Raw genomic sequence first — 27,661 nt, 5'->3', positions numbered from 1 at the left:
ATGACGCTTTATATTAATTTATGAATCAGGCTTTGGAATTCTCAAAGTCATATGAGGATATCTTTACATTAATAAAAATGTATACATTTTAATGTATACATGGAAAGATTAGAAATTTCCCTCAATAACTTTATTCTTTACAAAGCATATAAATAAATAAAACTATTCATCTTCTAAAGGATTACCACATTCAAGAAGGCGGCATTGCTATCACCATTGAGTTATAGGAATGAATCCCGTTCCTTCATCTTCCAATTCTACTGGCACAGTGAAAACTGAACTGAAATTAAGTTGGACATGACATCATTGCCAGGGATAGGCATACAAAGTAATAAAGGCAGGCATTTCCAAACATGGGACGCTGGGTCCCCAGAAAAGTGACAGAGAGGAGTCTACTGAGTCTTGCACTCAGGCGCATCTTTTCCGGAGGAGGCGTGCCAGGGACCTGGCTGGGAATCCCCAGTCTCTGCTCCAGCAATGTGTTCTTCTGAGAAAAAAAAAATCAACAACAGAAGTAACCTTAGTGAAAACATACAGGGAACCCAAATACAACTAAAGTGGAAAGGATGTTGGGAACAGAGATATAAGCAGAATGAAACACAGCATTATTTTCCTCATTAAAAAGGTGTATTTCACTTCTTCAGAGTTGAAGAAGTTTATTCCCCATTTTCTCATAAGATAAATTGTTAGGAAAACCATATTGTACATAAAACCAAGAGGAAATAAAGTCTTATTTGGAATTTATTTGAGATTCAAAGTGAATCAAACAGATTGAGTTAGATTTTCCTTTGTCCTATTTTTAGGGAAAAATAATGGTGAGCTGTACAAATACTATGTTTTAGAGAATATTTAGCCATCTTTGGAAAGCTTTCTTTGAGCCTTTAAAAAGTACTTCAATTGCATCTATTTGTTTATAAACAATATTTTCAAATTATATTCATAAAAGTAAATCTAGATTAACTGGTCTTGGAAATTATCCTAAGTGTTGAGATAATGTAAATTACTTTTTATAATTAAAGTTAAAAACTGACATTAAATTTTTTTTAGATTGATATTTTAGTAATTCATGCTGAGACTATGTCCTTTAATTCTGAAATGGTCAGTTTCTGATTTATATATCCCTCCAGACTATTATTTTACTTAAAAATTGCACCAGAGAGATCCATGTATTGATAAAAAGATTTAAGCATTTTTATTTGAGATTGGATTATTTCGTATCATGCATGTGCCTTTGGAACTGTCAGATGAAATCAAAAGGTGATTGTAAAACTTTATCAGTTTTTTGAAAGACCCTTCTAAAATGGCGTGTGTGTGTGTGTGTGTGTGTGTGTGTGTGTGTGTATACAGCAAAAGCTCCATGGAAGTGCTAGCTAATGGAAGGTCCTTAAATGTTTGTTAAACACTGTTTAAAGAAGTGAATAGTTCAAAATCTTTTCCGAATTGCTCTGTTTCTTACTTTATCCCTAAGAGCACTGTCAGAGTGCTGACATGATCCAATTTTGACGTGTAGTTGATGAGAACGGACTGATTCCTTCTTTGTCATAAAACAGAGCTCTCATAAACCCTTGCAACCTTTGCTCAGAGCTTTAAATGATCTGGCAGCTGCCTCTTTTGATGTACAACTTTGTTGCTTTAGGTTTCTACAAATGCATAAGAGGGTATTTCTGACAGGCAGATACACTCACAAAGGGCTGTGGCCTTACACACCTGGGCACATGATAAATGCTATGTGGTGAGAAAGACAGAGAAACGCCGTATTACAGAGCTTCTAATGTCACGTCCCCCACCTCTGTGTACAGCACCTCTGCAGAGCTGGGGGTGATCCCTGACACCACCCCAATTCATCCAATCAGGCACCCAGCACTGCTGATTTTACCCCCAAATCTCTCCCATCTGTCCCTGTCTATCTCTATTTACTGCACCTGCCCAAGTTCATGCTGTCACCCTTGCTCAGGCAACTGTCAAACTCTTGCTCCTACGATTTGTTGGTTACCTTATAGCTGAGGTAATGTTTGCAAAATTTACAAATCATCATGTTCCCCTGCTACTGTTTAAAACCTTCCAAAGGCTTCCTCTGTATGCCTTCAGGATCAAGTTTAAATTCTTTTACACAATCCACAAAGTCCCGCATATCTGCTCTTACCTTTCTCTTTGGCTTCACTGACTACATGCACAGAAGCCCGTGTTCCTTGTGCTCTGGCCACAGCATATTTCTTTCAACCCTTCCCCTGACTGTAGTTCCTCCTACCCTGACTGCAGCTGTCACTGCTTCATCGGCCTGAAATGCTTTTCCCCTCCCCTCTTTGTTAAGCTAACTCACATTAACCTTCTAGATCTCAGTTCCCCTTTTCAAGGGAGACTTCTGTAATATTCCAAAAACAACAACCAGTCTCATAGCTTTTGCACTCTAGAATTTTCCTTTTTTTTTTTTTGACTACTTGGTTACTGTCTATACCTGTTAGACTGAAAGCTCTAAGAGGGCAGGGGCCATATCTGGTTTTGCTTATTGATGTACCATCAGGGTCTAATATGTGACACAGAGTTGAAATTAAAAAATTCTGTTGATTGAATGAATAGGTAAATGAAACAAGTCTATGATCCAGTGTGTGTAAAATTAATATAATCCTATTGGAAATACTGGCCCAATGAATTGATAAGAAAGTCTTTTTCAGTAAAAGCAGTTTTGTTTATAGGGTAGTATTTTTATGTCCCTGGGAGAGTTGCTTGTCCATTTCAGGGAAAAGCTGAGGGTTTAAGAGGCAAACTTCACTTGGGGTTGTTTTCTTGTATTTCTAAAGAAATAATGTCTTATTTTCAGATTTGATTTGCTAAGTAATGACTCACAAATAGAATTTTTACATATCAAAGGAAAAATAAAACGCTTCACTTGGGGTAAAAAGTGACTGCACTTCAGAGTTGTGTTTGGAGAAACGTTCTCCCACAGAGGTAGCAATGAAGTCTGTGTCCTGTGAGCTTCATCAACTCCATCCTCTCTTGACTACAGTTGCCCTGTGGGGCCACATATTAAAGAGGAGTTCCAACTGTCCCCCCCACGCCCGCCCCCATTTCCAAGACCCAGTATATTTACCTACCTGGGCACAGGCCTAAACCTGAGTTATCAAAATAGCGAACTGGAGGAGGAACTGGCAAAGACTTTGACCGGCCATCGAAAAACCAAGACTTCGGTGATTCCTTTGACACAAGATCTTGCAAATTTCGTTCCTTGCATTGAGAAGACGTATGTTGTCTCTTTTTAGAGGCTATTACAGTCACTTTAGGAGACTTGGGAGAATTCTCACAAGTTAGTTCTTTGTGAGCCTCTTTTTTAAGGGTTCTCTCCTTCCAGGTTTTGACCTCATTGGAAAGATGATGATTATTGCTTAAATGTGGAGGGTCGTGGCGGGTGGGGTAGGGGGTGGGGTGAAGAAAAGAGACCGTAAGACTGCAATTCCTGCAATGTATTCACATTTAAGTTAAAAAAAAATTGTTTTTAAATTGTGGTAAAATATACATACAAAACATATAATCTACCAGTTTATAATATTTATATTTAAGTTTCAACCTAATGCTTCCTGTTTGGACTGTTTTCACAGTTCAGAGAATGAAATGAGGTCAGTATAAATTAAGTTATTGTAGTAAATCTCCATAATTGTGGAGTTTTGAAAAGAAAGCTCAGAGCATGACATCAGGTTTTTAAACAAATCAATGATATCATCCAGTGGTTTATCTACTGATAATTTGTGGCCATAATTTGATAAATTAGTCTTCTGGGTAGAAGATTCTAATGTACCTTTGTTACTTTAAAAGAAATAATTCATGGTGCTTTTCTGAATTAGTTACAGTCTTGCTTCTTACAGGAAAAGCAACCAGCATTTAACTAGTTTCTCCAGAGAGAAACCTGGGCAACAATCCTAGGGGCCCTTCTCTCCTTTATGTGAACCAAATCTGTTGCTACAACCTCATACTTATTTCTCAAATTCATTTTCCTTATTTTTATCTGCATTGGCGCCATTCTAGTCCATGTCAAAATTATCTTTTGCTTGGACAACAATAAACAGATCCCTAAATTGGGGCCTCCTATACTGAGATGCTATCTGATCTCAGCAGGCCTTGGCTTAAAATCCTCCAGTGGAGCTAATCCTTCCATTACACTTAGGATACCACCTGAATGTCCGCCCAACAACCTTTGGGGCCAACCTCTGGCATCTCATCTTGCACCTTGCTGTCCCAGTCTCTATGCCCTGGCCACACCGGATGTGTTTCAGTTCCACCAACTGGTCACTCCTCCTGACTCAAAGCCTGTGCACATGTTGTTCCCTCAGCCTAGAAGGCTTGCCCGCCTCTCCTTTCATCTGGCCTAATTTCTACTCATTTTTCACATCTAGTCTTAAAGATTAGTCTCTTGATCACCACCCTTCCCCGCACCTAGATAAGGTTTGATCCCTCTGTTATATACCCTTTCATAATGTCCTATTTTTTGTTGTTGCTGTTTGCTTGATAGCACTCATTACAAAGAATTAGTTATTTGTGGAATTATTTGTTTAATGCCTATATTATTGGTAGAGGTTAGCACAAGATCCCGATCTTTGGTAGAAGCCAAATAATTACATTTGTTAGAACTGTTTACAAAGTAAAACTAGGTAGGCTACAATAATGGACCTAAGGGGTTCTTCCTTGAGTGAGAGTCTCATTGACTTGGGTATATGGACTTGTGGTATATTTAAGCTGCCCCCACAAAGATCTTTTTTTACTTCCTGGTTCTTGGCTTAGTTAAAAATAGGTCAATTGATAGCAAACATCTGGAATGGTGCTACCATATTCTTGTTCCTTTTAAAAATGACATATATGAACTTTAAAAATTACTTTCTCCATATGTGTGAAGGATTGTCAACTGCAAAAAATATTTATGTATGTGTCTATATCATCTTCACTGACATGTAACAGACATAAGTATAATTTCTGTATCATGTAAGCACATCTTACCTTAACAGTTCATTCTTTTGCTTTATTAACTGTTCATTTTGCTGCTTTAACTTAGAAACTTCCTTTTCTAGCCGTATGTATTCACTTTTCAGGATAAGAGCTTTTGTGCTTTGTACAATGCCACTGCCACCCCCACAGGTTAAGGGTTTATTTGAAGGCTGAGAATCAATATGTTGTGATACCACTATGAGAGGCAAAACCACAGATAGGTGATAATTTTAATAGTTTCAAAGTTCAAAATAAAGAAAACATTATGAAGGGTAAAAAGTCACTATAAAAACCAAAATACCTTGACCACCATCTCCCTGGAAGTTATCCTTGACCACCTCCCTCCCCCTTACCTCATATGCCTATTTGGTCATCAATTCTAAATACCTCTAGAATCCTCCTGTTTCTCTCTACCCACCAGTTCCACTATCATAATCCTGCTAAGATCGTTCACCATAACTGCAGTAGTAACAATCCTCTACAGAAGTTTGACCATTAAACTTGAAGACTGTTCCTAAGATAAATTTCCAAAAGTTTGCAAGTATGCATCAATTCTATATTTTCATTATTAAGAACAAGTAGGATATTTATTTTTACTGTGAACTGGTAATATTTTTACTGTGCATATGGTTACACTCTTAAGATGTGCGTGACTTTTTATTGGGAAGTGTACTTCTGCACTTCTGCACAATGATAGTTCAGTCATTCTTTTATAGTACTTAAGATATCTTCACTAATATGTAAACATCTGATAATGCAAAAGTAAATTTCGTATTTTCTAAGACTCTATAATGGACAAACAGTTAAGATGATAGTAAACTAAGGAGATGTCAAAGGGTAAATATGAGCCCAGTGAATTCATTTTAGAAATACTTCTTTCTAAATCAGTGTTTAACTTAGCTTTACTCTTGACTATCCTATCTGTAATAGTAGTCTTCAAAATGGTTAAGCATATTGAAGTGAAATGGAAAGATTGAGAAATATTAGTATTTTCTACTTACTTGAGGTATCTTGGGCTTGTTGATTTCGTCTAAGATTTTCTCTCAATAGCCTTATAACTTCTTTTTGATATTCTACAGTGGCATTTATCGAGGCAATTCTATTAAGAACAATAGAAATATGTAAAAGCCCAGAAACTAATTTTTAATGAATAAACACAACTGCGGTCAAGAATTTTCTAATAAGATATATCACATCAACACAATGTCCTGGTAGCAGCAGATAAGCCCTCATGATACCCTCCTGGCATCATGCACCTCACAACAGCTATAACACCATCAAATGGGAAGTATTCTGTTTGGTTGCAGGAGCAATTTTTTTTAACATTAGAAATAAATTTTTTTCTAAATTTCTGGAAGCCCAATAGCTATTAACCAGATATTGAGTAAAATTATATCTGGGGGCACCATAAAACAAATAATTGGGCTGTTACCATGAGGTCCTAGAAATACCTTGAAGGCACAACAATTACACGAGCATGAAAGCAAAAAGCAGCTTCCTTTCTACATTGGCAGAAAAGCAGACCCTGGCGGCAGCTCTGGTCTAAGGTGATACACTCAAAGGTCAACTTCCGCTCACTGTTCCCTGGTAGAGACATTCTGAGAATTGTTTGCTTAAGCATCAATCATCAATGATAAATTATGAGATACTCTGCCTTTCTTAGAGGCTGACAGTATCTACTGATTCTATTCTATAAGCAAAATTGCTTTTTATAATGAAGATCTTAATAGATATGCTTCACTTCTTAACACCAGAAGGCTGGTTAGAACAAATGAAGATTCAGGGTGTTACATATTGGGCAAAATTAGTTATCACCATTAAATATTTATTAAAATTTATAGGAAGAATAAAAAATGTTAGGAGCCAAAGGGATCTTAAGAAATCCTTTAATATAAACCTATCCTTTTATTGATTATGAATGTAAGGCCCAGCAAGATTAAACAGCTTGTGTAAGGTGATGTATTCATTAGAGGGAACATATTTATAATTTAGTTTCCCTGACACTGGTTGATGTTCTTTTCATTATGCTATACCACATAGAACTTTAGGCATGCCATTATGTATATAGTACTATATATAAACAAATCAATAAAAAGAGGATATGCTCTTGGGTATTAGATATTTTAGTTTGAAAGGAAATACAACTTTTTCATAAAAACACAACAAGAAGAACAAATAAAATTAAGAAAACCAACAGAAACCTTAGTTAAACTGCTAAATACACTACAGGTTCTTAACATTCACTTTCAAGCATAAAAAGGATATTCAAAATATATTTATATATGATTGAGGAAGAAGCATCCAAAGACATAGTGTGTTAGTAATCAGAACTGTGCTTATTTAAAAACCTTTGCATATGTAATGAGAATTTAATAGATTTAAAATCTGTGTTTGTATTTATTTTTTTAAAGAGCGATAACAATATTTTCATATATATCAAAAAGTTAACTAATGCAAAGAAATTTATATAGTTTTGAAAGGAAATTTAAGTTTTTAAAGTCATGTTCAATTAAGGCAAAAACATACTCCTTTTCAAACTCTTTGGCATTTTTCATCTTCTCTAGGTCTATTTTCACCAGCTTCGTTTTGAGCTCTTCAATTTCTTCTTTATAGGGCTTAGCTCCTAAAGCAAGTTTGTCCTAAATTTTTTAGAGAAAAGAAAAATAAAATAACTTTAGAGCAGTTTCGAAGAGTTGTTAACTGCCTTGATCTGGTAGAAACATTTTAAAACAGCAATCTTCAAATATATGAAAAGCAGGGAAGGCACACATTTTAACCCTGAAATGAATAACAGATATTTGATGTGAAGTATAATTTGAAGCTATTGGAAGCTAATATGTACTTAGAGAGCATATGATTTTTGTTCCTTAAAACAATTTTTTTTTCAATTTAAAAACAATCTACCTAAACAGATGAAACAAAGGTTGAAAACAATGAAATGGACAGATGAAGGTTAATCAGGGAAATGAAAGAAAAGGATGTCAGAACAGCAATATAAATATCAAACCAGAACTGAATTTAAGGCAGAGTATTATGTAGCATTTTTGAGGATATTTTGTAGTCAAAGATGGTTCAATCCAGTGATATATGTACTTTCTACTCAGAGGGAAAAAAATCCATGTAGAAAAACATATATAAATCTTGTTTTTTAAATGAATAGATTTCATTTTAAAAGTAATTTCAGGCTTATAGAAAAATTGAGCTGAGAGTACACACAGTTCCCACATATTGTGCCCTCACCCCACCCCAACTCTCCTGTTATAACATGTTACAAATGATGAGCCAATATTGATACATTATTATTAACTTAAGTTCACGGTTTTACATTAGGGTTTACTGTCTGTATTGTATATTCTGTGGGTTGTTAAACTTGTATAATGACATGTGTTCATCATTCCTGTATCATACAGAATAGTTTCACTGCCCTAAAAATCCCCTGCACTCCGCCCATCTATCCTTCCCTCCCTCCCCTTAAACTATTGGCAATTATTGATCTTTTTACTGTTTCCCTAGTTTTGCCTTTTCCAAAATGTCATATGGTTGGACTCATACAATATGTAGCCTTTTCAGATTGGCTTCCTTTAATTAACAAAATGCATTTAAGATTCCTCCACGTCTTTTTTCGGCTTGAGAGCTCATTTCTTATTATTGCTAAATAAACTGCCCTTTTTATTGCTGTACCACAGCCACAAAATGCAATACTATTAGGTATTGAATACAAAAATAAACCCATCTAAATAGGAACCCAGAGAGCTCTCTCTATTCATCTAGACTTTCCCACCCCAACCCCCACACAAACATCTGCACACACACAATAAGTAGCAAAGACTAAAAAGATGCAAAGCTTCTAAAAATGACAGATGCTCAGCTTAAGGAGGCTGATGACTGGGTCAGATGAACCCATTGTTTGCTCGGTCATAGCACCAGTTCAATACCCAGGCCTTCTGGACCAGACACTGATATCAGTGGGCATGTGACTGGCTGAAGTGGTGTCAGTTTTGTAAGAAACTGCCAAATTTTCCTCCAAAGCAGCTGTGCTATTTGCATTCCCACCATGATGAATGAGGGAGGGTTCCTGTGGCTCCACATCCTCACCAGCATTTAGTGTTGTCAGTGTTTTGAACTTTGGCTGTTGTGGTATTTTGCGATACCATAGGTATAGAGTGTTATTCTTGTCATTTTGGTTTTTAATTTTCTAATGACATGATGTTGAGCATCTTTTTTTTTTTGATGTTGAGCATCTTTACTTATGCTTATTTGCCATGTGTCTGTCTTCTCTGGTGTGGCAAAGATTAAAACAGATTTGTTGCCTATGTTTTAATCAGGTTGTTTGTTCTCTTATTATATTGAGTTTTAAGAGTTCTTTGTATATTTCGGATAATAGTCCTTTATCAGATATGTTTTGCAAAGATTTTTCTTGCAGTCTAAGGCTTGCCTTTCACAGGGCAAATATTTTCAATTTAAATGAAGTCCAACTTATCAATTTTTTCTTTCATGGATTGTGCTCTTAGTGTTGTGTCTAAAAAAGTCATCACCGAACCCAAGGTCAGCTAGTTTTTCTCCTATCTCATCTTCTAGGAGTTTTCTAGCTGTATTTTATATTTATGTTTATGATCAATTGAGTTAATCTTTGTGAAAGATGTAAGGTCTGTGTCAAGACTTGTTTTTTTTGCTTGTGGATGTGCGATTGGTCCAGCACCATTAGTTGGTAAGATTATCTTTTTTCACTAAACCATTGAATTAATTGCCTTTGCTCTTTTGTCAAAGATTAGCTGACTATAATTGTATGGGTCTATCTCTGAACCCTCTAATCTATTACATTGATCTATTTGTCTATATACTATTTGTCTATATACCAAAAAAAAAAATCCATTTATGATATCAAAAAATTTTAATATATTCTGAAAGTGAAGTTACAGTAAATTTTACCACAATATAATCAAATAAATGTCATATATAACATTGTTTAAAATAATTCTTATGTAAAAAAAAATCAAAATTGGAAATACTGCCTTAGAAATGAAAGGCAGTAAGAATTCCATATTTCAAACATTTGGCATGTGACGAAAGCTACACTCGAGAAATACTGATTGCCTTAGTTTTTCTAATAAACTGAAAATATAAATTTATAGTTAACATGACCTATTTATCATCTATATTTTTAGATGGATTCTGTTAAGCTTTCCTTGTTCCACCAGAAAAAGAATTTCTTTGAGAGTTTGAATTAAATTACATCAAATTTAGAAATTAATTTGGGAAAAACTGATGGATGTACAATACAGTATTTAGGTTCCAAAACAGGAAATGGCAAGTTTCCTATTTTAAACCCACATGTTCTCCTATATTTCTTTTTAGAGTTTTGCTGTTCCCTTCATGTATGTTGCCCTCACCTTTTGTTTAGTCTTTCAAACATTTCATTTCAGACTCTGTGGCCATTATCAGATTTTTTTCCTATTGTATAGGATGTTCATAAAATTCTAGTGCAGTTTAAATTTTAACAAATTCAGTGCTACTTGACATAAACAATTTGTAAAGATATAACAGAGGAAAAATATAAAGATTTAAACAAAACTGTTATTGATTCACTTGTTCAAATTACTTTCTTCCATATTTAATTAATAAACCCTACATTATATTGGACAGATGTTTTCAAATAGTGGTAAATAGGTTTTTATTTTTTTATTATGCCAAGTCTTGAGTTAAATGCAAAAGATTGCATTTTATAGAATATTTATATAATATACAGAAAAAAATTTTTCAAAAATTCAAACTATATAAAGATTTTTATGGATACCCTGTACTTTGCTTTCTTTTGCCAAGGGTACTGTACAACGCCAGACCCCACTATATTATTTACATGGTTACTTCTGGCATGCAGGAAAGATACCTCTCTCTGTATAATACAGGTAACAATCTATACTGAATGTGAAGTTTGCTGCTCACTTCCTCTTTCTTTAAGCACTTTCTTCACTTATATGAGGAAACTGGTACCACTCTCTCTTGCCCCCCACCTGCCCCTCTTTCTCTTTTACTCATGTCTGCTCCATCTCAGTATCTTTTAGTTACTCCACATCTCTTCTCCATTATGTTCATGCCCGCATCTAGTCTCATGACTTTTACGTGCTGACAATTCCCCAAGTTTAGATCTCTTTCTCTCAGACTCACATATCCAACTGCCTAAGTCATACCTCAGCTTGGGTGTCCCCAACAGGCATTTCAAATTCAACGTGTTTAAAACTGAACTCGGAGTCTGCTCCCATGGTTTCAAACGTGCTCTTCTGGCAGAATTTTCTATCTCTGTAAATAGCAAGTCCTTCTTCCAGTTGCTCAGGCCAAAAACTAGGGAACTCATCTCTGACCCCAAGAAATACACGAGGAAGAGATGTGTGCCACGTCTGGGCCAGAGCCTTTGAGAGTAGAGATTTTAAGATATTTTTAGCTTCTCCATCTTGTCCCTTTCCTGTGAGCCCAAGCGTGGACAGCTTACAACTTGCCTTTAACCACTGAGATGAGAACAGCACCCAAGGGCGTGGACGAGAAACAAGATGGAAGAAATGCAGGCCTACGAATGGTCGTGTGGAATGACGCCATCTTTCCACCAGAACTCAGGCTTTCATATGAGATAGAGAAATAACCTTCCATCTCACTTGAGCCATTGCATTTTTGCTTCCCTTTGTTGTAGCAGCTGGCATGTCACAGTAACACACCTTCCTGGATTCTAGCTTGAAAGGGCAGTTTTTAAAAAATAAAGTAAGACCACAATAAACTTTAGCCAAAATCCTCTGATGATGTCTCATCTCATCCAGAATGAAAGCCAAAGTAGCCTGCAAGACCGTTTACGATTTTGTTCTCTGCTACTTCTCACCTTATTCCCCACCTCCATCCTCCTGCTCGCTCTGCTTTCTTGTGGTTTCTGTGTCGAGGCCTTTGTGTTTGCTATTTCCTTTGCCTAGAAGGCCCTACCACATTGCTCACCTCATCACTTCATGTCACCTTAAAGGTGTGGCTTTCTTCAATGACCCTTTATAAAACCACACCTCTTTTCCTTGCACCCCCACTTTCACTCAGTATCCATGTATCCTTGCCTGGCTTAATTTTTTTTCCATTGTACTTTTCACCATTTGACACACATATATACTTCACTATTTTCTGTCTTTCTGAATAATAACGTAAACTCTTTGTAGGAAGGGGAATATTTTTTCCCCATTGCTGTACACGTGGCATCTAGAACTATGACCAACACACAGCAGGTACCCAACAAATATTTGCTGAATGAGGAAAAATGTGGTTTAATTATTTGAAATATTAAAAAATTACCTTACTCTCAAAAATTCTAAAGCTTAACAGTTGATTTGCTTGGTTTTTAGATATACCAACAATTGTAGAAAAACAAAACTGGGATTATTTTCTCTTGCCTCTGTTTCAGGTCTCACTGAATAAGCCAGAATTTTTAGAACAATGTTAAATGGAAAGAGCAGACATCCTTGACTTGCTCCTAATTTTAGCTGTGATGAAGAGACACTAGAGCAGGAATAGCACAAATACCTATTAGGGTTGGACTCAAGTAGCTGAAGTATGAGGAGTGGCTGGGCTAAAACAAAAGGGAGTGGTAAGGATATGATGAATGAGGGTGCAAACTGTGTCATGGCATTCATGGTCAAAAACATTTATACTACTGTTCTTTATAAAGAAAATAGGTCAGAGTCAGCCCATAGGCTGGGTCTCAATAACAAGGGATTAAGTAGAAGAGAGAATTTTAAAACATACTTATCTAATAAAGAATGTTAAACATTTAGATAGGAAGCCTTTTATGGGGGGAAAAAAAGATACATTTTAAACTATAAAGAATAATATTTATATGTCTCTTAAAAATAATTTTTCTAGGGAGATAAAAATCATTATTTTGAATGAAAACGTACTCCTGCATTTCACCTCTAAGTTGTCACTTGCTTTTTAAAAGTCTGAGTACTGAACTTCAGATATTCACAAATAGGAAGCTGAAGTAAAAGTTGAGTCCCAGATTATCTGCCAAATTCAATAGTAAAAGGAAAATACATAAGACAAAAACCAAACAACCCCCCAAACCCTTTTATTTAAAAAGTGAGTTTGTTAAATTACCTGAAGTACTTGGATCACTTCTTTTGTTTTTTCTAGGCATTCATTTGATTCATTAACTTGTCCTTCAAGTTTTGCTATCATGTCATTGGTCATCTCAAGTTCTTTCTGCATCTTTAGAATCTTGCCTTCTTTACGCATAGCACATTCTTTAGCTTCACGGAGTGATGTTTCCAGCTCTTGAATTTTCTATTAGAAAAAGTACACATGTTTAAGGTCTGCCATATAGACAGTGTCACAGTTTATAAGTTTAAGACAAAGATAATCACACATAGGTATTAATTTTCACCGATTGCGTTAACAAAGGACAGAAACGAAGAGAAGCCAAATGTCACTCAATTTGCACGTGTATTATTATTTCTTTATTTAGAAGCTGACGCTTTTTGGATTAAAAAATGCCCAAATTTTACATCATAAGGTTTAGTGTTTATTTACTAGTTAGCAATGGTGCCAAGCATATTAAATAGGCACTCACATTTTAAATTAACACGACTTAAAGAAAGTACGTTTGATAATTAGCTCTTTGAAGTAATGTGTCTTTTCCTTTATTTTTATTACCTAGTTTTTTGAAAAATACAAGCAAGTGGAAAATTTCAAAGGCATCTGATGAAGAATAAGTTTCTCTACCTCAGAACCCTAGCTGATTCTGAATGAAGCAATGACTAAACTCTTTCAGGTGTATCCTTCCAGAAGTTTTTTATGTATATCTAAGCATAAGTGATTATTCAGTTCATTAAAACCATCATTCAGTTCATACACACAGTAGGAACATGCTAAATATATAGTTCCGCATTTAAAAAAAAATTTAATATTTTCCAGACCTTTCCATTATCAATATACATAGATCTCTCATATTTGTTTTCATATATCCTGTTTCATGGAGGTCATCCACTAATGAACATTTAGGTTATTTCCACTTTTCTCCAATTACAAAAATACTGAATTTAAATACCTGAATTTGTTCATATTTATAAGATTATTCACATACAAATATGCAGGTTTTCCTGGAAAATGTGTTTCTTTTTGGCCTACTCAGAATTTATTCTTGTTTAATGAGTGGGGTAGAAATCCAGACTTTTTTTTCCAGATAGCTAGCTGGTTGTTCTGAATCAAACATTAAGTAAATCGTCTTTTCCCCACTGAGTTGACTGTTACCATTATCATATACTAAATTCGCATACTTACCTGAGTGTACTGCTGAACTCTGTTCTGCTCCAGTGCTCTATTTACCTATTCCTGCATCATTACCAAACTACTCTACTTACACATTCCTGAATCATTACCAAAATACTCTAATTTGGTGTAATTACCAAACTAACAGCATATTATTTTTTATCTGATAGGGCACTTCCTGAGTCACTGAAGACAGAATCTCCCTCTGCTTCTTTATCTTTGTGCTTTGGTAGATGGGTTTCAAATTTCTGCTATTTTATCTCTGCCAGCTCTCTGAGGTAGTGTAGTGAGGCAGATCAATCAACTGTGTAGTAGTGATCTTCTAGTTTCCACTGGTAATTATTAAACTAGCGGTTGATGTTTTAGTACGAGTATTTATTTTGGTAAAAATGATAAGTTATAATTTACTCTTGGGTTCCCCACCAAGTCATTTTGTGTGCTAACAAAATAAAATAGCATGTTCGCTTTACAGAGTCCCAAGTAAGGGTAGTTAATAAAGAAACGGATTCAAATAACATACTGATTCTTGGATACAGGTTAATCTGCTTAAGAAATCTGTTATATTTTTAGCTTCTTCCATTTTTATTTTGATTATAACATTAACCAACATGAAAGACACTGATAAGTAGAAAAAAGCTAAATTGCTCTTTCCCCCAAATGAGTTCTGTGTAAAGACACACATATTTTAATAGAAAGTCACATGATTTAGGACACTTACAGTGTATAGTAATAATATATATATATATTTTTTTGGTAATAATATTTTAAGTGGTGTCTGTATCTAGTAATAAAATTAAGCTAGGAGTTACTTCTGTTTCATAATCCAAAGGGAAGATCTTATACAATGCCTAGCTCTATAATTAGTTGAGTGATAGCCACAATAGAACTATATTTTAAAAACAAGCCCATCACACATCCACAAAGATGGTCCATGTTCCTTAACACATTCAATACCATAATTCTGGTCTGAAATGTTATATAAGACATGCTATATATAAATGTTATATAAAATGTTAAATGCATTTTTCAGTCTTTGATGAAGCTGCAAATTGAAAAACATCCTATAAGAAAGTACATACCTCTGTGGCTTGTTGTGTAGCTCTTGATGTAACATGACGATTTTTATTGTCTTGTGTAGTAGGATTAACAAGGGCACCAGAGGTCAGGGAGATCTTCAAAGTTTGGTAGTTTTTAAACAGTTTTTCATTGTTTTCTTTCATTGATTTCAGATCATGTTCCCATTCTTTGGCTATGGTAGCCTTTCTTTCTTCAAACTCTGTTGATTCATTCATTATAGTCTATTGGATAGTACAAACACCATTATAGCTCTAAAATGAATTACATTAAAAAAAAAACCCACTATGAAAATACTAGAATTCTAGGACAAGGCATATGCTGAAATTAATTATTCAGAACATTCCAGAACAGTACTTTAAAAGAATGTGAACATTCTTTGTGATTTGAATCAGTTCCTGAAATTTCAAATGATGTTGGATGTCGGTGATGAGAATAAAAGAATAAGGGCTGGAGGGCATTTGTATTGATTTGCAAGATGATAATCTCACACTTTATTAGACCACTACTAACATATGAAGAAGATTCTGAAGAATTGTGCAGGTTAAAGTTATTATGTATGTTATGACATATATCACGTCATATATAAACATCAACTGACATCTAATAGCAGAGCATAACCAGTAAACTTAACAACAAGCTATTTTCATCCCAAACCTCAGTGTTTATAGGGAAAATCATTCACTGACTTTTGGTAATTAATATGAAAACCTGTATTTCTGTGCAGGGAATAACAATCAACCAATATCTTCTTTTACAGCAAAGCCTAACTAACTCTGAACTTACTCATATCATCTTTTTACTTCCTAATTCCTAAGGGATGTATTTTTTGTTCTCATCATGGATGCCTTATTGGTCTTACCTATAAATTTCTTTGCAGCTTTGTGGCAATTCTGTCAGACTTGGATCCTAAATTAGTTGTGTATTTGCTGGCATCCTGGACCCTCCATGGCTCTAGACTATGGACCTCCCATCATACAGAATTACCAGTTCCTTCTTTCAGGGTGCTGGGAGAAGCCACACATCCATGCTGATCCACACAGCAGGAATCCCTACTTTCTCTCCCTTTTTATTGAAGTGTAAGTGATTTACAGTGTTGTGTTAGTTTCAGGTGTACAGCAAAGTGATTCAGTTATACATACATATATATCTTTTTTTTTTTCAGATTCTCTTCCCTTATAGGGTATTGCAAAATGTTGAGTATACTTCCCTGTGCTAAACCGTAGGATCTTGTTGGAGGAATCCCTACTCTTTAATCACACTGGGCCCTCAACATTACAAGAACAACACTGAATTACATGGAGATTCTTATTTAAACATTGGTTACGCTTTTCTCCATTGACTGTGGACTATTTTTTTTTGGAAATAGCTCATTTACTATCTTGCTTGAGGTATTCAACAAATGGATGAACAGTCCAGCCACAGGAGAACAATTTTTTAAAACATTATATTTCAGTGTGATTTTAGTTTCCAAAAGAAGTTAAAGTCTTTGTCTGGCAATTACTACCCAAACATAGGAATATAAAACCAATATTAAAAGCTGTACTATTAATCCAGGTCCCTTTGCTCCAATCACATATAATAACAAGCAACTTTCTGATTACTGCATATTTTATTAGGTATATGAGATAGGGATTACTTCACAAAGTAGAATGAATATTCATATCAGTGGAAAGTAAAACAAATTAATAAACTGATCGTAAGCAATGTCTGTTCCTATGAATCTGTCCACTAGCGCTGATCACCTTGGGAACAAAGATTACAAACTGCATTTTTGAACATCAAAGTTGAAGGATCAGACCACGTGACAGTGACACCGCTGAGATGAAAAGCATATGAGGCCTCACTAATAAAGCAGCTGGCTAGGCTCGTCCAGGGCTTTCCTATACTTGCTGCCTGTAGCCCTGAAACAGGCTCATGTCTCACCTTGTTGAGACTACTTGGGGAAAAGGCTCCATTCCTACAGAAGCAGTGAGGAGTGAGAAAAGAAAGACGAGAATGGCAAGAGAATTCCAGGTTCCAAATTTGTGTGCAACAAATTGATGGTTACACACCAAGATTTTGTTATCTTCTTTACAAGCATAAATACATAATTTAATTATCCTAAGGAAGCATAATACATTAGAGGTGGAAGATGTTTTACAGAGTCACTTTATTTCACAAAGCATATACAAATAAATTTTAAGAAAATACTTGAAATTAAGTTGCTCTAAGTCTTTTTACAAATGAGGTAGAAAAAGTAAAGCAGACAACAACAAAAAGAATGGGGTAGCACAAGAAAATTACTTACAATTATTTTGTTATTATAGAAGTTATTCACTTGACAAATGCTATCGGTTTCTTTCTGGATGCCATTTTTAAGCTTTTCTATATCAAAATAACCATTCAACCACTCTTCCAAAAACTGGGTCATTTCTTTTCTATTACTTAGCACTTGTTGAAATTCAATCTCTATGCTATGGAAATCACTTTCTGAAAAATCCTTGAGAATTTCCTGTGAAAAACAAGCATTGAATCACCTGAACATTAGAAAAGTTTTAATCTAAATATCATAAAAAGGGAAAACCACCTTACTGAACTCTTATTCTTAATATTTTGAAGTACTGTAAATTAATTCTAATTTGAAACTTTAGTTATTTGATAATAAAGTTTTGGCAGTATAGCCTATGTAGCAGAGGCACGTCTATAAATTCTGCCTGTTAGAATTAAAATCCCTCAAAACTATAAAACCGTGACCAATAATCACAATATATGCATAGTTTCTGGATGTAGTTTTCTGTGCATATAACAGGCTGTACATGGTATTGGGAACTGGACGCCAGCCTCATACTGCTGAGTGGGAGCAGGACACTTCATGCAGAGTTATTGTAATAAAAATGTTTCTGACTCCCAGTCACGGATCTGGGAAGTTTTAGAAGGCATTAGGAAACTTATTCTGGGGTACCATGAATTCCCACTTGATGATATTACACCTGCTTTCTGTATCTCTGGGGTTCTAAAAGGAGGCTAGACTGTTACTTGGCACTCTTTACATCTGGCCAGCTGTCATTCTGCAACTGATTTTTAATTCTGGGTAAATAAAAATGACTCTAAACATATGAAAAGGTACTTTTCTACCTGAAACAAAGGTTTGAAATCTAATTAAACCCATTTTAAACAAATTATACCTCAATATGTAGATCCATGTTCTGGCTCAATTTGAGGTCCCTCAATTCTATGGGTGGTACATCATAATCTTGCTGAAGGTGCTGTATTTTCATTAGCAGTTCATTCTGCTTTTCCACTTCACCAATAAAAGCCATTTCAAGTCTATTGATGGATTCATGTTGTTCCTCCTTTGTCTTTGTAACGTGGCTTAACACATACTTGCAGAAAAACATTAAACAAATTGGGAAATGAAACTTGTACCACATTTAGATGAAGTTTTAAACCCCTGAGACTATGAGGCAAGATGGCATCTCTTGTTTATCTACATCCTCTGCTAAGTGAGGAAGAAGGGAAGAGCCTCTCTCTATCCCCAATTTTCTCTTCTCAGTAACTTGGGAGAATAGCTTCCAGGCTTCCCTCTAGTTCCATATGTCTGACTCCCCCCCAGATACACCTCACGAGTGTCCTATAATTATCTCAAATTCAAAAGATTTAAAATGTACACGATTCCTTTCCCTAGAAACCCACCTTTGATGATTAATTATATCGTTAATCACCCAGCTCCCGGCTAGATACCTGAGATTTATTTTCACCATCTTCTGCCTACCTTGATTGGGTAACCAAAATGGGTATGACATGTCCCAAGATGTACTTGTCAAGCACATTTAGATGCTTGGCTTTAAGGCAACAATAATTTGAATGCTGTGTGTTTCACGGATATCCTCAGTTAAGTTCTGGATATCTGACTGCCAGGGCTCGTGGAAGAATGCCAGGGCCTAAGGGGCGATTTACTCAGGAAGGGCAGATACCAGCCCCCTACTTCCTTAATTTCCACTATTCCTTAAGCTCTTATAATTTGGGTTCTTCCTTAACCATTCAACTACAACTGCTCTGACAGATGTCACCAGTGAGCTATACTATCAACAAGGAGATCTTGAGGAGATCTCTTCAGCCCACATTCCAGCTGACAGAGCACCTCCCACTCTTAACCACTTCATCTTTGACATATTCCTGTCCACTAACTTAAGTGACAGCACTTTTGCTTAGTTCTCTTCTGTCACTTAGACTTTTCTAACCTTGACCCCACAAGTAGCTCTTTTCTGCTACTGTCTCTTGAAGAATTATCTTTTCTGAAGTTCTTATCTTAGCTCCAAACTCTTATTCCTCTATTATGCTTTCTGGATGACCTTACTTACACGTGTTGTACAATCTATCACCTACATGAATCCCAAATCTTTATCTTTAGTCCTGACTTTTCTCACGACGAGCCTCAGACTCTAGACTAAATGCCTACCTGGTCTCCCTTCTTAGATGTTCTATTACAGGTATTTTTACCTCAAAACATCTCAAACTAAACACCTAATCTCTTTTCCCTCTTTATCTCAGTTAATGGTACCACTCTCCACAAACCTGGCTAAGCCCAAATCCTGGGACTCAGTCTAAACTTCTCTCCTGTACCCCCACCACCAATCACATGAACTACTGTCTTAAGCTGCCAAATGTTCCTTTAATCTCGTTTGCCCTCTCCATCCTTATGAATAGCAGAGTCACTCACAATAGCTCATCTGGACTACTGTAACTGTTTCTTATCTTTTCTCTCTGTCACTAGTTTGCTCCCACAAACTCATTTCTTCTTTGTCTGTAGAGAAGTATCTAAAATGATAATCTGGTCATGCTACTGCCACACCCTTAAAATAACTGCCCAATGGCTCTGCCTCATCTACAAAATGAACTCCAACCTTTACTGCTTGAGTCTGTCTGCTACTATAGTCTTATCTTCTTTAACTTTTTATCTGGTATGTCATATAATCTAAACATACTTCTATTGCTACACTTATCACCTGTTTATATGTCTGCCTCACTCACTATGAGATCCTTGAGATGTCTCCTGAACACTTGGACAGAGTCTAGGCCCACAGGCAAAGCTCAGGTTTTGTTGAATAAACAGGTCCTAGGTGCACTGAGGATCCTGCACACACTGTTCTTAGACCCACATAATCTTTAATTCAGTAGTAAATACACTAAATAACAGATATGTCAACTCTCAAAATAGGACTTAAACACACTGAAGTTTGTAATGGAAATTTACAGTGATATTTACAAAGATATTACTAAAAAAGATGGTACCTGAAGTTTATTCATGACTCTATGAAATTCCATGGAACATCTTTGGTTTGCAGTGAGAAGTTTTTGAATTTGCTTGGCTTGTGGATATGGAAGTGAGAGGTTTGCTTTTACTCTAATAGAAAGCTCTTTTTGGGTTTCAGTTTCCTTCTTCAACTCAAGAGACAATCTATTCAGGCACTCATAATGATTATCCATCTCTGAGTATCTCTTAAGGAGCTCCTAAAGAAAATTAGAAATTATTCGATTTACCAATTCATTCTAATTTAACAAGAAATAGTCCAGCTCTAGAATTGCAACAAAACTTATTCTTTAATACTTTTTGTAGGAGAAAAATAAATTATGACCTTTGTATTTAAAAAAACAAAAGCAAACTCTTAACTCTTGATTTCGGATTACAGAAATTATTGTTGAAATTTAAAAAAATTTAAGCAAATATAACAAAGAAAACCAGAAGCAACCATTATTATCATTTTGATGCATTTTCTTTTGGTCTTTTGAACATCCATGATTTGAAGGAGCATTTATTTACAAAGTCTGAAGGGAAATTTGAGTGAATTCAATCTAGTATGTGTTGTAGCTCAAGGCTGAATGCTGGCTTATATTTACAGAAGGCAGTGTGAGTGAGCAGATGTGTGACTAAGAATCAAACTAATTATTTGTGAACTTGGTGGAGCCTCTTCACACATTTCTATAATCTGCCTAGAATCCAAGTTTTCTAACCTTTTATGAGAGTTTGAGTTCAGATTCTAGCTCTGCTACTCGCTGACTGGGGAAACATTTCATTTTCACCACTACAAAATGAAGACTACAATAATTGCTACAAGTTTTCTAGGGGATCAAATATCAAATAATATCTATATCTATGCAATCTATAAAATATACAGGTATTATAGTTTAAAGGAAATAAAATTATATTTATAAAAGTGCTTCTCTGCCCAAGTTTTACTTTGTCAGGCTTGGTTTCAAATCCTGATTCTACTAATTTACTACCTATGTGACCTTGGGCAACCACTAAACTTCCTCTCTGAGCCTTAGTTTGTTTACAAATGGAACAATAAAACCCATCTCATGAGGTAAAGCACCCAGTACAGTGCCTGCATGTGGAACACACTCAATGAGCCTGGGCCCATAAACACAAATAACAAGAGGCCAGGCGAGTGACCCCTTAGTCAGAGTACAGGTGGAGGAATACGAGTTCAAGTTGCAACAACCATGTAATAAATAACATGCTTAGCTCAGGGTGTTAAATTATAGAAGAAGAGGCTTCTGACAACAATGAGCTCTCTTTTTATCATTTAAGGAAAAACTAGATAGATGTTCATTAATCTGGGATGCTGGAGGGGGTCTCTGCCTTTAGTCTTAGAATGAATCACACTGTGGTACGGAGCAGCACTGGGCAGCCATTCATTTGTACTTTCAATAAATACACACTGAATGCTGACTTCCGTCAGGAATTTTGCTAAGTGATATAGCCATAAGCAACACAAAAAGTTTTTAGGGACTGTGCATTCTAATAGGGGTTACAGTAAATCCTGTTGGCTTTACCCTCAATATGTATTCAGAATCCAAACACTTCTCACCAATTCCACTGCTACCTCTTTGGGCTGAGCCACCATCACCTTTGCCTGGATTACTGAAATTAGTCTTTCAAATGGTCCTCCCGCTTCCACTCATTTTCAACACAACAATCAGAGCCACTCCTTTAAAATGTAAGTCAGATCATGTCTCTCTGTGGTCAAAATTCTCCAAGGGATTCTCCATCTTACTCAGAGTAAAACCCAAAGTCCGTTTAAGGCCCCACAGCCTGCCTCTTCCCCATTAATTCCTGACCTCATTTCTAACTGGCTGTCCTCCTTCTTGATGTTCCTGGAACCCACCAGGCAGGCTTCAGTCTCAGAAGCTTTGTACTTACTGCTCTTTCCCTGGATACCTGTGTGGCTTGATCCTTTACCTCTTCCAGGTATTTGCAAATATCACCTTTCCCGTGAGGCCTTAAAATCACAAACTCCTCTGTTTTGTGTGTGTGGTGTATGCATATATGTACACATATACATACTTGTACTAGATTATAAAGTTTAGAAAAACATTGAGCATTATCTATTCATTCCACATTAGGCCTTTGGAAACGTATTACAAACGTTCATTTGTAGTTTTAACAGGAGAGCACTTACTTTTATCCTGAAGCACTTTTCTCTCAGGCTTTCTATAAGGTGCTGGTTTCCATCACATAGTGACTTTTTTTCATATGTTATCAGCTCTTCGTGGTTCTGTTGATTCTGCTTTGATACAAAGAAATAAGCAAGGCTTCAGCTGTAACTATATTAACATATAATGTCTAATCATATACTTTGATTACATTTTTATCTTTTCAATAATTGAATTAAATACCACACATATAACTCAAAAGCAATGTTAAAAATGCTCAGAAAATGAATAATGGTATTAATCTATCTTATGGTGAGTGACTTCGACTCACTGGAAAAGTGGGAAAACCACATATTTTTTGAAGATAGGATTTGTTCCTTTACTATCTATAGTGGTAAAGTGGATTTTAGATATATCTCTGGTTTCTACTCTTCCAGATCTCTGCCTTAGAAATCACTGCTGCCATCTCACTCATGCTAGCAAAACCAAGTATACTACCTATGGTGTTCTAAGCCCTGCTCAAATATTCTTTCCAGCACCTTGGAACAGAAAATTCATATCCTGCTTATATTTTGTATTTTTGATTAAAAGTGCAAAATGAAACATTGTTCAATAAACATTTGTTGAATGAATTAAGTCTCTTTATAAGTTTAGTTAGGGCCCACATAAAGATGATTTCCAAGTGTCTGATATTTCTACTGAGATTACAAATGATATTATTTTCCATTTTATTATTTCTTTACTATGAGATAATGATGAATATGAGAATGAAATATGAAAATAAAAAAAGACTTTTACAGATTTCATACAATTTCTTATTTGTCTGAATTTTTTGAGGGATTCAGTTAGGTTCTTTTTAAGATATATGATTCTGAATAGCTATAAATTGACATATTAGAAGAATTTCCTTTTTTATACTCATCTTGCCTTTTTTCCTTCTAACTTCATTAAAACTCTATCACGTAGAGGTAGAGAAATGAGATATTTAATCCTTAACAAATTTAATCCATCAAATATATTTCTCCACTGAGAATAATGTTATTTCTTGGTTTAAAAACCCTCTTAAAAATTACACTGAAGAAAAGTCTGCTTTATTTAACAAATTTTTTCTTAAAACTAAAGAATTGGGAGGGAAGTTTGGGGGAGAATGGAGACATGCACATGTATGGCTGAGTCCCTCTGCTGTGCACCTGAAACTATCACAACACTGTTAATCAGCTAAACTCCAACATAAAAAAAAGGTAAATTTTCTGAAAAACAAAAACACTAATTTGAAAAGATACATGCACTCTAATGCTTACAGTGGCATTATTTACAATTGCCAAGATATGGAAGCAATCCAAATGTCCATCAACAGAACACACACACACACACACACACACACACACACACACACACACACACACACAATGGAATACTACTCAGCCATAAAAAAGAATGAAAAAAATAAGCCAGACAGAGAAAGACAAATACTGTATGATATCACTTACATGTGGAACCTAAAAAATATAACAATCTAATAAATGTAGCAAAAAAGAAGCAGACTCACAGACCTAGAGAACTAGTGGTTACCAGCGGGGAGAGGGAAGGGGAAGGGGGTAGGGAATAAGGGGGTAGGGGATTAAGAGGTACAAACTATTATGTATAAAGTAAATTACCCTGATATACTGTATATGGGGAATAGATAATAGTTTATAGTAACTATAAATGGAGTATAACCTTTAAAAATTGTGGATCACTATATTGTATATCTGAAACATATAATATTGCACATCAACTATAGTTCAATTTAAAAAAAGGTTCTTACAGAAAAAGAAAAGAAAATGGTATTTTCTGAATAACAGTTTGGTTTCTTTTAAAAATGCATGTTCCATTTGTGTGAAAAATTATCATTAATAGTTTCCCTCATTATCCTTTGCTGTTTGTAGACATTTCCAGAATATACAAAAAATCCCACACTGTTACCCTTTCCAAAAAAGCTTTATTCTTATAAATAGTTACTAAGTAGGGGAAGATTCTGAACTCACTCTAGCTATCATTTCTCTTAATTGGTCTCTTTCCATTTTGTAAGACTCTTTTATCCTCTTTAGCTCATCTTTTTCCTTAGCTACAATTCTGATTTCTTCAAGGCTTTCATAAAGTTTCTTAGTCAAGTATAAGTTATCCATTGCCACGTTTTGCACAGATAAATTTTGGGCCTCAAATTGCTTCTTCAATTGTTTCATTTCATTCACTTTTTTATGAGTTTTATTGACATTTTCTTTCATTTTAAGAAGTTGAAGCTCTTTTCTCTGAAGTTCTTGTATCTTGACAAAATTATAAAACAAATTAGAATGCAAACAGAATTCCTTAAAGAAAGGAAAATAGTGTCTATTTATAGTGTATGTACATATACATCTATACTGACATATCTGTATCTATGCCCTTTCTCATTTCATAAATAATTTTGGGCATAGTTATTTCCCCAAAGAACAAAACAACACATACCTTTTTCTGTAATTCATCTTTTGATTTATTTAAATCCTTTTGAATATTTGAAATCTGAGATGTCTTTTCTGAAAGTCTCTCTTTGAATTTATCAATAGTTTCTTGGTGTTCTTTCAAATGCATACGAGCAATTTTTAGTTCCTCTTGTGTTTCCAGATCCTTTGTTATTAGAAGAAATTGAGAAATAGGATATAAAGGCACACTACCGTTTCTTAACAATGAACTAGTTAAACAAAATCTTGAAAAATACATGTTCACAGTTAAAAGCAACCACCCTGCCACCCCTAAATTATAAAAGTACAGAAGGACATAAAGTCAAAGTCCCTGTCCCTAGACTCGCCCATCCCAGTCCTGTCACTTGCTGAACACTGCCACTTATATTTTTCACATTTCATAACACTTGGACATCTTTCTAAATCAGTATCAAATAAAGAGTGTCCCATTCTTATGCTTAGTTGTCCGCTACACAGATGAACACGACTTAGCCGGCGCCTTATTGGTGGACACTTGGATTGTTTCTGATTTTGTTCATCACGAACAATGCTGCAGTGAATGCTGTTGTATTTCTGTCCAAACATGTGAGTATACTGGTAGGATAAATTTCTACAAATGGAACTGTTATAGCAAATGTATACGCTGATAACTTTTTAAAATGCTACTGTGAAACTGTTTCCCTAAAAGTTCATAACATTTAAATTTTCACCAACAGTATCACTTGTTTTCAAACTTCTTGTAGTAAAAACCTGTTTACTCCAAAGGAAGAAAGAGCACAACTCACTCTAGCTACAGCTCCTTGCAGGTCAGCCTGGAGTAGGTCTCTCTCCAGTTTCAGAGTCTCTTCTATTCTCCTTAGGTTATCTCTTTCTTTCATTACAGATTTCATTTCTTCACGGTTTTCATGAAGTTTCTGAGCCAAATTTAAGTTCTCCATTTCTATTTTATCCATAGTTAAACTTCGGGTCTTGAATTCTTTCTTCAGTCGCTCTACGTCACACATTTTTTTCTGTGTCTCGCTGACCTCTTCTTTTAACTTAAAAAGTTGATGTTCGTTTGCTTTAAGTTCTTGGACCTTAAGATAATCGTAACGTTAGGATTAGATAGATGGTTTCTTAGGGAAGGATAAAGAATAGTTTCTCAATTGATTAAGACGGTAGTTTTCTCATGTCACTCATTAATATTCTGCATAATTCCATACAGGGTTTACTTTCTTTTGTGATATAACATACATAACTATACACTAATCTTATGTGTACAGAGCTCAACTATTCTTGATGTATGTATACAGCTATGTAACTATAACTCAGATTAAAATATAATATAGAACATTTACTTGCCTTACCATAAGGTTCCCGTGTGCCTCTTCCTAGAACAAACCACTATTCTGACCTTTCTCATCCCAGATCAGTTTGCCTGCTTTTAAACTTATAAGTGATTATAAATTTATAAATCACAATGTATTTATCCATTACCTGTTGATAGGCAATTGGGTTGTTTTCAGTTTTTTGCAATTATGACTGAAGCTGCTGTGAACATTCTTATACGTCTTTACGTGGAGTGGGCACTCTTTTCTCAAGGAGTGGAAATGCTGGGTCACAGGCAGGTATACGGTTCAGCGTTAGTAAAAACTACCAAGCTGTTTTCTAATGTGGCTAACGCATTTTACATCCCTCAGGGATTTTAGGCACTACTTTTGTTCTAGGAATAACTCAGGTATTCATATTTATAAGCGCCGTGACCCCTCAATACCTTTTCTTGTAATTTAGCATTTGAATTTTCTAAATCCATTTGCATATTTGATATTTTTTCTGTCTTCTCAGAAACAATCCCTCTGAGTTTATCAATAATTTCCTGGTGCTCTTTCAGATGCATGTAAGCAATTCTTAGTTCCTCTTGTTTCTCCAGGTCCTTTATTATTAGAAAAATTAAAAAACAATGACATAGCTTAATGTTAACTAGTATTTTCTTTTTAATAAAGTGATACATTTTCTTAGTAAAAATAATACATTTCTTATTTCTTACTCCACATCTTTGATGTTGTTAGAAAGTTTTCAGCTTTCCCTTCCCTGTCCTCACCTCCCCACAACATACTCATATTTTTCAGAGGCAAACATGCTACCCACTTACTATTCTACAACATTCTTTCCTCCCTAAGAGTTATTTTGAGCTTCCAAATTAGAACATTCAAATCTATTTCAGTTTTTTTTAAGGGTTGCATGTATCCTGACATACTGCTTATATTTACCCAGTTTCCTTGTGATAGACATTTAGGTTATTTCCTACTTTTTATCACAAATTGCTATAATGATCAACCTTATGGTATTTGTGGTTTATATATTTTTTTTCTTTATCTTAACAATTGAGTAAGTGTACATATATGGAAAAGTCCATAAAGAAAATGCTGGTTACAAAATTTAAAATTTTA

General features: G+C 35.2%; 1 protein-coding gene across 7 annotated transcripts in view; it reads right to left on the bottom strand.

The window, feature by feature from the left end:
* CENPE (centromere protein E) overlaps positions 1 to 27,661 on the bottom strand; it is a 71,694-nt gene continuing 44,033 nt past the window's right edge. For 2 of the 7 annotated variants that reach the window (XM_057706630.1, XM_057706624.1), the window contains 15 exons: positions 26,986 to 27,144; positions 26,018 to 26,308; positions 25,240 to 25,398; positions 24,780 to 25,058; positions 22,779 to 22,883; positions 20,608 to 20,826; positions 18,501 to 18,698; positions 17,624 to 17,827; positions 15,339 to 15,557; positions 13,090 to 13,275; positions 7,498 to 7,610; positions 5,973 to 6,070; positions 4,984 to 5,167; positions 3,093 to 3,379; positions 1 to 487 (listed from right to left, as the gene is read on the bottom strand). In XM_057706630.1, coding sequence (XP_057562613.1) covers positions 393 to 487; positions 3,093 to 3,379; positions 4,984 to 5,167; positions 5,973 to 6,070; positions 7,498 to 7,610; positions 13,090 to 13,275; positions 15,339 to 15,557; positions 17,624 to 17,827; positions 18,501 to 18,698; positions 20,608 to 20,826; positions 22,779 to 22,883; positions 24,780 to 25,058; positions 25,240 to 25,398; positions 26,018 to 26,308; positions 26,986 to 27,144 — 2,796 coding nt within the window. In that variant the 3' untranslated portion in view covers positions 1 to 392. Of the gene's footprint in view, positions 488 to 3,092; positions 3,380 to 4,983; positions 5,168 to 5,972; positions 6,071 to 7,497; positions 7,611 to 13,089; positions 13,276 to 15,338; positions 15,558 to 17,623; positions 17,828 to 18,500; positions 18,699 to 20,607; positions 20,827 to 22,778; positions 22,887 to 24,779; positions 25,059 to 25,239; positions 25,399 to 26,017; positions 26,309 to 26,985; positions 27,145 to 27,661 lie in introns of all 7 variants that reach the window. The other 5 variants (XM_057706623.1, XM_057706629.1, XM_057706625.1 and 2 more) reach the window with 4 other exon arrangements.

This window comes from Hippopotamus amphibius, chromosome 13, assembly GCF_030028045.1.
Source record: "Hippopotamus amphibius kiboko isolate mHipAmp2 chromosome 13, mHipAmp2.hap2, whole genome shotgun sequence".
Lineage (NCBI taxonomy): Eukaryota > Metazoa > Chordata > Mammalia > Artiodactyla > Hippopotamidae > Hippopotamus > Hippopotamus amphibius.
This window is presented reverse-complemented; position numbering and strand designations above follow the sequence as displayed.